We start from the raw sequence: 12744 nt of genomic DNA on the forward strand, positions 1-12744 counted from the left end.
ATATACTCCTTCAGTTTCTTAGAATTTTTCAGTCTCTATCTCATCTGATTGTGATCCGACCAAGTCCCATTCTACAACTCTTAAAACCGCCTGTTGTTTGTAATGCACTTACTTGCTGAAGATAAAGTATCATACCACCTTGCCCACTTTCCCGGAGGGACGAATGCTTTGCATTAGTCGTACTAGGTACTGAGAGTTTCGAAGCTCAAGAAACCCGACTCTAAAATTGAAAGCCCCCTGTAATGGAGACGCATAATGGAAGCGAAATGCCTCAGACAGACCTCCACTTCCAAGACTCTATGGAAGTAACCAGATCTCACCCCAATAAGAGAAATTACTGTTCTTGTACAATGCGTGTAGATTCAGAGCTATACATAGACAAAACCGTATAGTATTTGGGTTAATACTATGCACCCGCCATAATTTGAAATAGCCAGACAAGCAAATCAGAACTGAGATCCTTCGCAACCTCCAGCATTATAAATCGCTGCTTAGAAATCCCCCCGCACCATCCACCTCATTGCACGATATTTCGATTCAAGACGCAATAGTTGAGGAAATACGGAATAAGCCCGCTATATATACAAAGAGACCATGTAGGCAAAAAAGGACTTGGGAGCCAAGTTAAGGAATCATCTGTAATTACAACAATTCACACATTTGGTTATCATTAATCATGGCGCCTATCCGCACGGCCATCATCGGCCTTTCTAGCACCGCAACCACATCTTGGGCCAGCGCTGCCCATCTGCCTTATCTTCTCTCCGCCCGTGGTCGTGCAAAGTATCAAATTGTGGCCTTGTGCAACAGCAGCGTTGAATCGGCGAAGCGCGCCATTGAAGTCTTCAAGCTGCCTCCCGAGACAAAGGCCTACGGTAATCCCCAGGACGTTGCCGATGATAAGGACATTGACCTCGTTGTTGTAAGCACACGTGTTGATGTCCACTACGAAACTGCACTGCCTAGCGTCAAGGCCGGCAAGCAAGTCTTTGTAGAGTGGCCGTTAGCTCATGATGTAGCTCATGCAAAGGAGCTCGTCGAAGCAGCTAGGGTTGCTGGTGGACGAACGCTGGTTGGTAACCAAGGGCGCGAGGCTCCTCCCATTGTCAAAGTCAAGCAGCTTCTTGAGCAGGGAAGCATTGGCAAAGTCCTTAGCAGTGAGGTTAGGGCCTTTGGCGGAACTGTTGACCGAGAGGCTCTGCTGGCAGGACTCAAGTACTTTACTGATAGGGCCGTTGGTGGTAACGTTGTAACCATTGGAGTTGGGCATTGTGAGTGAAATCCCCATCATCTGGAGTATATTGAGTGTCCTCTTTTCACATCTAACTTCTCCCAGTGTTTGACCAAGTTCAGTATGTCATTGGAGACTTTCAAAACATCCAATCACACCTCCAGCTCCAGCGCCCCAATGTCCTCCTTCGCGACCCTTCCACCAAAAAGGTCGTCGAAACAGTAAAGTCCAACGTCCCTGATCTCATCATCATCAACGGCACCCTCGCCGCATCGCAAATCGTCACCGAGGGAGCCAATGTGCTCTTCCGATTCCGTCGAGGCCAGCAATTCCCCGGCGACCCTGCCCTCTCGTGGACAATCAATGGCGAAAAGGGCGAGATTCGACTCCAGGCGTTTGGCGGATCTTCCCTGCACGCTGGTTCGTACGGTGCGCCCGTCACCATTGAGGTTCATGATTTCGCATCGGATCAGGTGCAGAAGAGTGAATGGAGCTGGCAGAGTTGGCAAGAGGAGCTGGCGATCGTGGGGAGAAGCGTTGGTGTTCTTTATGACAAGTTTGCGGACGGAGAGTTTGAGGGGGCACCTTCGTTTGAGACGGCTCTGGTTCGCCATGAGCAACTAGCAACTGTTCTTGCTGGGTGGGATGAGAAATGAAGGGTTTCGAGGAATGGGGGAAACGGAAAGTAAGGCACTTGTAATTGAATTAGCAGCCATTTTCAAATTCAAGGGGTTGAATTTTTTTTTTTTTTTAAATCAATCTGGAATAGCTAGGTCTTCTTCTTGATGAAGTCCTCCAAGTCCGGACAGGCTTGTAAAACACTGGCCAATTCATCGTCGGACAGGCCACTCATCGCACGAGTGTCTTTTGACGTCTCCTTTGCCTTTCGTTTCGATGTCGTCCACTGAACACTGGCTGCTTCATCGCCGCTCAACTGGGGGAGATCGTTCAATGTGAAGTCTCCCTTCAAAGGACCTGTGCTTCCGTCGTCAAGCAATCCTTTCCTGAAGAGCTCAGATAGTTCCTTTTCCTCGACAGTGCAAGATGTCTCGTCGAATCTCTTGCGTTTCTCATCGATATCGAGCCGCCCTTCGAGGTACTTTTGATTCTCGACTTCTTGGTCGAGTGGATTGGTCGGGGCCTGGCTGCTACCCTGGACGATATTCGGGGCCGAGTGCATCTCTGCGGCTGTCATGGTGTTTTGTTGGTCTGTTGATTTCTCGTCTGAGCGAGCGTTGCTCGTTGATTCAGCCATGTTGGAGGATGTGAGGATAGGCGACGCTTTGCTGAAGAGCGCAGCATTGTTGTTGAATATTTCTACTGCTCTTATACATGATGGATGATACTTTATTCACAATGCTATGGTGCCTTGTATTGGCAGATTGCATTAAATTCCAGACGTAGTGCAAATGCGCACCTGTGAGTCACTGGCTGCTTATATGTGTCACGCCGTATGACAGTTTGCTTGAATATTAGCACCAAACATGGTATATATTGCAGGGTATGCTCATGTTTTGAGAACTTGAGGCTTAGCGCTCCATATTCGTTGACTCATTCGCTGTCCTATGTCTTTATCATGAAGTACATATTTATATGGTAAATCCCGTCTCGTTCCATGAACCAGGAACAGACGCTTCTTTCTTTCGCCTATCTAGCGGTAGATATGAGCCAATGCACCCATCTCGATGACGCACCCTGTCGGAACGATTCCTTCTTCTAGAACACGTCAGCGTGACATGCAGATGAGACACCCAAATAGCTTCCCTCAAGCGTAGCTGATCAGCACTATTTCGTCCACCCGACACACAACTACAACTTTTGAACACATCATGAGACAATTCTCGCATCCGACGTCATTCCTGGCTCCCGACCGTATCGGAACCCGCGGTCGCGGCGGTGGGCAATGGCGCTTTCTGGAGCTTTATTGGAACCTTAGCAACTTAGTTCCCCTCTGTGCTGCATCTAGATAGAGCTAACACCATTACCGCCTCTTGCAGCCGAGTACCAGTCCGGGGATCCTGGGGTACGAGATGGGGGAGTACTGCTACTCTGGGTTTGCCAACGTCAGACGCAGCCTGATTGGTACCCGATCGGACGATTTGATGTACAGGTGAAGCATGTGCCGGTGCCCGACCTGATGCAGGGTTGCTGCAGACTGCAGACAATCTCCAGAATGCGGCCCCTTTGGCATGTGAAGATTGATCTGTCGCCAGCATCTGCGAACCCCCGAGTCAGCGCTGCAGCGGCATTGCAGCACGTGGACGCAGCAGCGGAATACGGGGGAGTAGCTGGGGGGAGGATTACGGGGGGCTTACAATATGGGGGATGGATGGATATTGGGGGTGACCCTGGGCTGCACCTAATTACAGATGAAGCTCTGTGGGTGGTACATGATGACGGCACCACGTTTATGTTGAGCTGTTGTCCGGTGCCTTCAGTGACTGCTCGCTACGATGTGCGACAGTAAAACAAAAGTAGATGTACCGCCTCTTGGGTGCACGCAGCGCTGTACTCGGCTTGTACGGCGACCATAACAGGTTCATAGCAGCACTGTAGCCCAACTGCCGGGCTGGTCCCAGGTACGACTCCCCGAGTACCCCCAAAGTACACCTGTCCAGCCCGCGCCCCAAGCCGCTATTGTCCCCACCTGCATATGCCATCAGCGGGTGTGGCAGAGCGGTCAGATGCTCAGATGCTCCAACCATCCCCGGATTCTCCAAGATTGCCTCAAGAACTCCCCTGTCGCCCGTCCTCCCTACCAACAACCAACAGCGCTTTTATTCCCCAAGTCGCATTGTTCCGTAACCTCTTCCTCTTGATTTTCAAACCGCCATCTCAACTGCTCGTATAATTAGAATCGACGCTGCCTTCAGGAATGGGACTGCAGCTGAGCCGAAGCCTCCTGCTGCCCACCTGAAGATCCGATCCTCAACAAATCCCGGATGCAACGCAGCACCTCCTGTCATGGCCGACTTCTTCCTCCGCGCACCTCCGATACCTCAAATACACACCGGCAGCACCTCTCCGCCGTCGCCAAAGCGCCAGAAACAAGCATCGGCATCTTCGCAGCCTCTGCAGCCTGCTGACCGGACCATCGTACAAACCGTATCCCAAACAGTCAAAGGAGCGGCAAGTTACTTGCGATCCTGGAAAGATGGCATCAGCCCCGAAGAGCGCGAGAAGGCGAGGCTCCTCGAGGAAAGAAAAAACATACTCTGCCTGCGCATGAAGAGCGTATGTGCCTATTGAATCCCCCCGTGGGTGTTGGCTGGACCGGACTAATTGATGTGATAGGCTGAGACATTGAAACAATGGCAAGCAGCGGCACAGGAACTTGACGTTCTCGAGGGCAACGATGACTGGAGACGAGACGATGAAAGCGACGATTACAACGCTAGGCTCATTGAAGAGCGACTCCGGGCGCTTGACGAAGCCCGAGAAAGTCGAGACATCCGCACCATGATGCACCTCATCCGAACTGCCCTGTCGCGCGATCTCGGCGGCATGGGTAACGTCGATCTCTACCGGCACTCATATCTTGGCACGAAGACGCTGATTGAGCGCTACGTTGAGTCGACAATTGAAACCATCGATGCTGCCATTGTCCATAGCGCCACGGACCAGGGCATTGCGTACAAGGACCTACTAGAAGGCATGTTGCTCGCGCGCCAGAGCTTTGGACGAAGCGCCCTTTTACTATCTGGCGGCGGGACATTCGGCATGGCCCACGTCGGCGTTCTCAAGGCCTTGTTCGAAAACCAGCTTCTCCCCAGGATCATATCCGGCGCCAGCGCTGGAAGTATCGTCTGTGCCGTTATGTGTACGAGGACGGACGAAGAGATTCCGCAGCTGATTAAAGAGTTTCCCTATGGTGATTTAGCAGTCTTCGAAGCCCAAGACAACCAGGATGGCCTGTTGGACCACTTTCGTCGGCTGCTAACTGAGGGTTGCTGGTCAGACATTGCCCATCTGAGGAGAGTCATGAGGGGCATGATGGGCGACATTACCTTTCAGGAGGCGTACAACCGCACTCGACGTATCCTCAACATTTGCGTCTCTTCTGCATCCGTATACGAGCTGCCACGGCTGCTCAACTATGTCACTTCGCCCAACGTCATGATTTGGTCTGCCGTTGCAGCGTCTTGCTCAGTACCTCTCATCTTTAACTCGTCGCCCCTGTTGGTCAAAGATCCGGTTACGGGCGAGCATCGCCAGTGGAACCCGTCGCCCCAACGGTTTATTGACGGCTCGGTGGACAATGACTTGCCCATGACACGCCTCGCGGAAATGTTCAACGTCAACCATTTCATCGTGTCGCAGGTGAACCCACACGTCACTCCGTTCCTCGCCAAGGATGATCACCTTTCACCCGAGAATCAACATACTCACAAGAGCGCCAAAAATGGTGGCGATGACATGGATTGGATATATGCCTGCACATCGCTCGCCAGAGACGAGGCTCTCCACCGACTGCAGTTTATGGCCGAGATGGGTTTCTTCCCTAACATGATGACCAAGTTTCGAAGTATCCTCAGTCAAAAATATTCGGGCAATATCAACATTTTACCTGATCTGACTCTCGATAACCTCCCCGTGCTTCTCAGAAACCCTTCTGTGGATTTTATGTTGAAGTGCTGTCTCGTTGGTGAAAGAGCAACGTGGCCAAAGCTATCTAGGATACGAGATAGCTGTGCGATAGAGTTGGCGCTGGATCGCGCAGTGCACCGGCTCCGGACGAGAGTCGTCTTCTCAGAGAGCCAGAGCAATCTCCGAAGCATAGTTTCATACATGGGAAGCTTGCGGCTTAACAAGCATGATCAGACACCCAACCAGGCTAATCTTGGCGTACCGATTGCCAGTCACGGCCAGAAGCGTCAACGACGAAGATCAGGCGGGAGCCTCCTCTTGCCCGGCCCAGGGTTGGTCCTCGACACCGATCTAACAGATGAGGAGACTGCTGAGGAGGAACGCCTGGAAATCGCCTCAAGGAGACATGGACTTCCATCTTCCACTTCTCTTCGCAAGCCGCAGCTGAAGAGGTCAGCTTTGAGTCAGACGCATGTGCCTCAGTTGTCCGCCTCCCAGTCTCAATCAAACCCAAGATTCAACTTTTCCAAGCCAATAACACCTCCGGCAAGTGTTCACGGTGAGCTGGATGCTCTTGACGTCGCGAACGTCAACTATTTGGATCCAAAAGTTCCGACTACTTTTAGTGACGGCGGGGATGGCCGCGTCGGGCCGCCGTTGGGGCCTGAGATTTCTCCGGTTGATGAAATCGAGACGAGTGAGCCAAATCACACGAGCGACACGGAAGTGGAGCAAGGGACCGAAGAGAGTGATCCTGATGACAGCCAGTCTGCGCCTGTTGAGGACACTCCTAAGCCAGCTAATTATGGCGCATTTGGCCCTGCTGGGGAAGTCATTGGCGGCTTTTGGTGATTATAAAGGATTGACCCCTCCACTACGAGCCAGAAGGGGGAAGACACACGGCATGGTGTTTTGGCGGATCAAGCCGCACGAAATCCAAGCATAGAATGGCGTTATCGTATACTTTGTTTGACAATTGGGAGCCTTTTGTTTCCGTTTCTTTTCTTGTTCATTATCATTATTGAGGTCAGCTGTTTCAGGATTGTTCGGGCGGATACTTTGGTATAGAGAAGGACCTGGCATCTGGCCTGCGAGGCCACAGACGGTCGTTGAGGCGAATCTTGAGGCGGATATTCGGTGTTGGAAGAGGGAACAGCGCTACATTAGTCGGAGGAGAGGAGTAGCACTGCTGGTCGAACGTGTATCTTGGCATATATCTGAATCAAATTCATACCAAGAGGCTGTCCAAGTTTCTTCAAGTATCAATCGTGCGGCATTACGACTAGCGACTTGTCCATTGTGCGAGCGCCATATACCAGAATAGTAGGCTCATCTGCATCGACGGCCGCGTGGCCTAATGGCTAAGGCGCTAGATTTCGGTTGGTAAACGCCACCTCTAGAGATTCCAGGTTCGACTCCTGGCGTGGTCGATTTTTTGCAGTTTCCGTCTAATTTATAATTTTTTTATTTCTTCTGAATGATATTGGTGCCCTTTTCGTATGAATATGGCGTGGTTGCTTTTATCAAGTCGCTGCGTTTCATCTGCGGCATCTGCGGCATCCTAGATATCAAAAGAAACATTTTTGAAAGCGCTGAGCGGATCTCGGGCTGTCGGCAGTGGTCTGCACAGGCTCAGGATCTCGGGTCAGCACGCCAGAAAGCCACATTGGGTAGGATGTTGTTGTGGCGGCTGAGAAGGCGCTTCAACACGTATGATGTTACAGAAGTACTATGGGGTGACTTTTTAGTCAGGTGGCTACCTTGCGAACAACCTTGAAGGTTAATGGGATAGAGATTGCGAGGTTCGAGGGTCAGTAGGGCTGATGGTCTTTGTGTTACCATCCACGCCTGTTATAGACTACGTATACACAACACAAATTTTGAATCAAGATTAATTGTGTGGAATGAGAAAGAGAAAAGAGAGCTTATTAGGATGACAATAATGCACCGTCAAAGGGTAACGCCGTTTCCAATGTGGTGCCCAACAAAGTGGAGGAAAAATATGCTCACTTACAAACCCACATGCAAAACCCGCTCTCCTCTATATCTTCACCTACAGACTGCAGTACATGTCCGTTCTACAGTGGATGACAAGTGGATTTCTCATCAGTAATCCGCATCTGAATCGTACATGTAGTTAGTTTACCGATACACGACTGCATGCGCAAGACACCAACAACCAAGACGAGTAACGAAGTAAGACCTTGGTCAACAGCAGTACTAGTCCAAAGGTCGAGACCTACTAGCCCATGGCCAAGCTCAACACTTTCAAATCAGACATCTGCAAGCGCCCTGTACTGACACTATTGACCGTAAGGCTTACATTCCGTAACCGCAAATGTATCCGTGATTTGTCTTCTTCGCCCTCCAGCCCAAGTGAGAGCTACCTACTGTAATCAGCTCAGCTCCCTCCCGGCCCATCGGCGTTGGTGTCACCATGGCCCGACCAGCCGCAGCAAAAAGAGGATCCATTCAGCCCGCAGCCCGTCTCGTTCTCTCTTTAACCGCAAGTTTTGATTGCACAAGCATGAGCCCGCAAAGCTAACAAGGGGGAATCAAGAGGGCCCAGCGGGAGCTAGTCGCCCATTGCGTCAGAGAGACTCGAATTGCAAAATGCGCACGGCGGGCCAATGAGGCGGCGAGCTCAGCACGCAATCGCGGCGCCTTGCCGCATTGAGGACCTCCCTAGGCCAGGCACTTGGCGCGGATCGTGGGGTTTGATGAGTGGAATGTTGCAATGGTTCGTTGCTTTTGGTAAGGAGCAGAAGCTTGAGCTTGAGCTTGGGGGCGGGGGTTGATGTCTTGTGTGCTGTGTTGGGTGTTTTTAGCTCCGTAAGCAAGACGAGGGGCAAAAGGGAAAAAAAGGTGATGAGATGATGGAGGGGGAGGGGCTGGCTTGGAGGGGGGAAGAAAAAGAGGAGGGAGAGAATATTGGGTGATTGTGTTGCGTTGATGGGCCCCTCGATTACGTTTTTTGGTGGGATGGGCAATGAGAGATATATATAAGCCTCATTTCTCTTCTTCTTCCTGTAGATGATCCCTCTCTGTTCTTGTTTTCCTTTCATAGCATAAACACCAAGCTTTACAAACAAAACCCCTCCATCATCATCACCATGTCTCAGCCTGCTCCCCTCCGTCTGGGCTCCGAAGCCCCCAACTTCAAGGCCGACACCACCCAGGGCCCCATTGACTTCCACGAGTTCGTCGGCGACAACTGGGTCGTCTTCTTCTCCCACCCCGAGGACTACACGCCCGTGTGCACCACCGAGCTGGGCGCCTTTGCCAAGCTGCAGCCCGAGTTCACCAAGCGCGGCGTCAAGCTGATTGGCCTGTCTGCCAACACCGTCGACTCCCACAATGGCTGGATCGACGACATCAAGGAGGTCACTGGCGGCCATGTCACTTTCCCCATCATTGGCGACAAGCAGCGCCAGGTTTCCCTGCTCTACGACATGTAAGTTATGCTGTTGGTGGTGTTGTTGTTGCTCTCTACTTTGTTCCTGACACTAACAACTCTTCTTCTTCCCCAAACAGGATCGACCACCAGGACGCTACCAACGTCGATGAAAAGGGCATTGCCTTCACCATCCGCTCCGTCTTCTTCATCGACCCCAAGAAGAAGATCCGCACCATCCTCTCCTACCCTGCCTCCACCGGCCGCAACGCCTCCGAGGTCCTGCGCATCATCGACTCCCTCCAGACCGGCGACAAGTACCGCGTCACCACCCCCATTAACTGGCAGCCCGGTGAGGATGTCATTGTCGCTCCCGTCATCAAGGACGAGGAGGCCAAGAAGCTGTTCCCCAACTTCCGCACCATCAAGCCTTACCTCCGCCTGACCTCCCTGCCTGAGGTCTCATAGATTATGGGCGCTGGATACTTGAAAGCAACAAAAAATTAATAAAAACTCTAGAAAACGAGAAACCCTAATTTTGGGAAAGCAATTTATTGGATCTGCGATGGGGGTGAAATGTTGTCAGAGAAAAAAAAAAGTTCCGCTAATCGTGCAAAGTTACGGCATGGCGCTTGAGGGCGGTTTTTCATTCAAGAAGCACGTCACTGATGTCAAAATGTTGTTCGTGCCACGGAAAGCCTGATGATATGCATCTCTCATCATGGCCTATGAGGGGCTTTTCTAGATGGGGGCAATGACCATGATGTTGAATAATAAAAAAGATACCAATTTTTTTCTTCTAATGACATTGTTTGATGATCAGTGTGAAGTTTAAGCAGAAACCCGTATTAAAATCTTGCGTGAATGCATTAAGAGTGTTGATGTTTTACATATGGGGTAGGCATGCATTGTTTCTGCGGCTGTCGAACTTAATATTTAGCAGAGTCAATTATAGGTCAACTCTAATTTTGATGAATCTTTCAAGTTGCATGTGAATGGGATTTGAGAAACGCATTGGATGACGCAGGTTGCGTGCTCCTCACTGGACAGATAACCAATCTTGTTTGTTTCGAATGGAAGCTAAATCTTATGGCACCAACCGCTCTCATGACTTCAGAATCCTTTCTAATCGACTTGGAGAATAATGGGCTAGCATTAGCAGCTTCGGTAGGGGCTCTCGTAAGCTTAATGAGTGAATATCCCTATTGTCGAATAACACAGCTAGCTCCAGCAGTCAGGCCAAATCAGAGAAAGCCACAAAATAGTGTGCATACCAGATAAGGTCCATGAACTTGTATCCGTATCTTTCGAGTCACTGAATACTCTGAGACCTTTACGAATTGCCACAAAGTGCTGCCATCAACCCTCCTCTGCAGCCTCCTGTCATCTTCAGCAACGTCCACTGGCCACAATTGGTGGTGTCAGTATGGTGTAAGCAGCTGCACACCCAGTGGGGGTATATTTTTTGTCCTTGTCTTTGTTGTGTTGGAGATGTGGCACACTATATGCAACGGTGACTGCCTTTACGGTGGTTGTTTCCACGATCATGTATACGTTGCCAGGCGTGGGAGTTGTAAGAGGGGTGTCGTCGGAATAGTTCTTAAGAATGATTGAAATAGACATAGGGCAATAGTGTTAGCTCTTCCTAGTATACATATATACATGACGACACCTCCTGCTAACGCCTAGATCGGAGACTACATGATGTGAGGTTTGTTTGCATGAAGACATGCTGAAACAAATAAGATGACATCCAGATGCAGCCATGATGCTGCCCAATGGCATATACAGCAGATGATGTGTTTGTTGGTTTCCCGCCTTCACCCAACATTGATGTTACCCTGTAGCCTTTCATGAATTTTTGGGCATAACAGCGATTAATGGCATAGTTACACATACATCTTAGTGAGCCATCTGCTCTGTATACGGTGTCATGAACATTCATATCAAATACATACACTGGGCAGTTAGATAAATACGTAAATGCATGTGGCCGTTGTTCGCGTTCGGTATACTATCCAAGCGCCTTTTTTATTGCCAAATCTGGCATCTAATTCGTTGGCGCGCCTGTTGGTGAGCCATCATATGGATGGCGGCAGAGCCACTCATGCTAACGTTTCAGGCCAACGTCTAGCACTTGCATCGGCCATGCACATTGAGTCGCCGATACGAATCATGGCAGTGTCCATGCCTGGAGACTGGAATTTGGTGTGCTATCCGGGTGACCCGACTGGAAGAGGGGAGAGAAAGCTACAAGTAGCTGCGACTGTGATCTACTGCCCTGTTGCTCGCAGAAAAGGAAGAGCGAGAGTCAGGAAAAAAAGGTGGTGCCATCATGATCGACAAAGAGGCTGCTGCAGTATTAATTAGTACGCATAATGGACATGGAACTGCCCTGATGAGTTTGACGGAACAGGCAAGATCCGAGTGCCAACTGCCGGACGGCATGAGTCTTGTGTGCGTGTCTTCATTTTACTTGTTTCCTACTCATGTTGTTGTGCAGAGAGAGGATTTGCTCGTCGATTTCCCGCATATCATCTCAAAGAGTCAATGCAAAACATACAGTACAGTAGGCTGCTGGTTGGTCGCTAGAGGCTGAGCTTATCTAGACTGGCCTGTACGAGTACTGGAGGGAAATTGAGCCTCTTGCCGGAAATCACGTAATCAAGGGCCTGGATAAGGGGATTGTTCAATTTTGACCTGACATCTGCCATCACCACGACTAGACGGGGCCGTTTGTTTCATGAAGCATCAAAGTGGTTTAGCCTGGAAGCATCTCCATTCCATCCCACGTGCTAATATGCCCGGCTGGACAATGTGGACAATGGGCGACCCTGGACTTTTTGCTTGGCAGCGGTGCGGCAAATGAGTCTGGAGGATTCGAGAAGCCCAGCCACCAGCTTTAGGCGCTCGTTGTATGTACTAGCATCAATAGCAGTGGCATATCGAACACTGCTAATGCTAATGCCAACATGATTTGATTGTTTATTGCTAGTCTAGTACAGGTACGGGCAATTCCCGAGGCATCCAGAAGGGCGGGAGAGGAAAGCGTGTGGAGACGGACATGCAAGGGGATTGGATTCGCCTCGTGCTCACTGCATATCCTATGTTGCTGTACGAGCACAGGAGCTTGCGCAAGGAACGTGAAGAATTGACGCACTCGCCATTGTCAAAATGCATCGACTCCATCCATGTACTGCACTGTACTCTGTACTCTCCTGCAAACAAGCACGCGGACCCCCAGCAGTGTCCACGAGGTCTTGGGACGATGAAGAAACCCACGCTGGATGGGGCCATCTCTCTCAGCCCCAGCAAACATTGGGACACCGAGGGAACAAATTCGATTCAGCCAGCCAGCAGAGCGGCTCCCCTTTCGCTGCTTGGCATGGCTGCGTATCGTGTTCCCACTTTGTGTCTCCGATGCAGCAAGGAGCTCCGTTGTTGCAGTGGTGTCGGTAGTCGCTGCGATAGTCGACGGCGCGAACACCCCTATTGAGGCAAAAGGAGAGAGAGGGAGCATGCACTTTAGAGT

At 50.6% G+C, this 12744-nt stretch overlaps 4 protein-coding genes across 4 annotated transcripts; 3 read left to right on the plus strand and 1 right to left on the minus strand.

The window, feature by feature from the left end:
- Window positions 1-676: 676 nt before the first annotated feature.
- T069G_03490 (oxidoreductase family, NAD-binding rossmann fold domain-containing protein) lies at window positions 677-1887 on the plus strand (the record flags this gene model as incomplete). The annotated part of the gene is made up of 2 exons (XM_056170700.1): window positions 677-1271; window positions 1337-1887. The coding sequence occupies 2 exons, from the start codon at window positions 677-679 to the stop codon at window positions 1885-1887; spliced, it is 1146 nt and encodes a 381-aa protein (XP_056031592.1).
- Window positions 1888-2000: 113 nt separating this feature from the next.
- T069G_03491 (uncharacterized protein) lies at window positions 2001-2486 on the minus strand (the record flags this gene model as incomplete). Its single annotated transcript, XM_056170701.1, has 1 exon — window positions 2001-2486. One exon carries the CDS (start codon window positions 2484-2486, stop codon window positions 2001-2003), a length of 486 nt encoding a protein of 161 aa, XP_056031593.1.
- Window positions 2487-4195: 1709 nt separating this feature from the next.
- On the plus strand, window positions 4196-6670 carry T069G_03492 (patatin-like phospholipase domain-containing protein; the record flags this gene model as incomplete). Its single annotated transcript, XM_056170702.1, has 2 exons — window positions 4196-4465; window positions 4526-6670. 2 exons carry the CDS (start codon window positions 4196-4198, stop codon window positions 6668-6670), a joined length of 2415 nt encoding a protein of 804 aa, XP_056031594.1.
- Window positions 6671-8931: 2261 nt separating this feature from the next.
- On the plus strand, window positions 8932-9680 carry T069G_03493 (ahpC/TSA family domain-containing protein; the record flags this gene model as incomplete). The annotated part of the gene is made up of 2 exons (XM_056170703.1): window positions 8932-9272; window positions 9353-9680. The coding sequence occupies 2 exons, from the start codon at window positions 8932-8934 to the stop codon at window positions 9678-9680; spliced, it is 669 nt and encodes a 222-aa protein (XP_056031595.1).
- Window positions 9681-12744: the final 3064 nt, after the last annotated feature.

This window comes from Trichoderma breve, chromosome 2 (assembly GCF_028502605.1).
Source record: "Trichoderma breve strain T069 chromosome 2, whole genome shotgun sequence".
Lineage (NCBI taxonomy): Eukaryota > Fungi > Ascomycota > Sordariomycetes > Hypocreales > Hypocreaceae > Trichoderma > Trichoderma breve.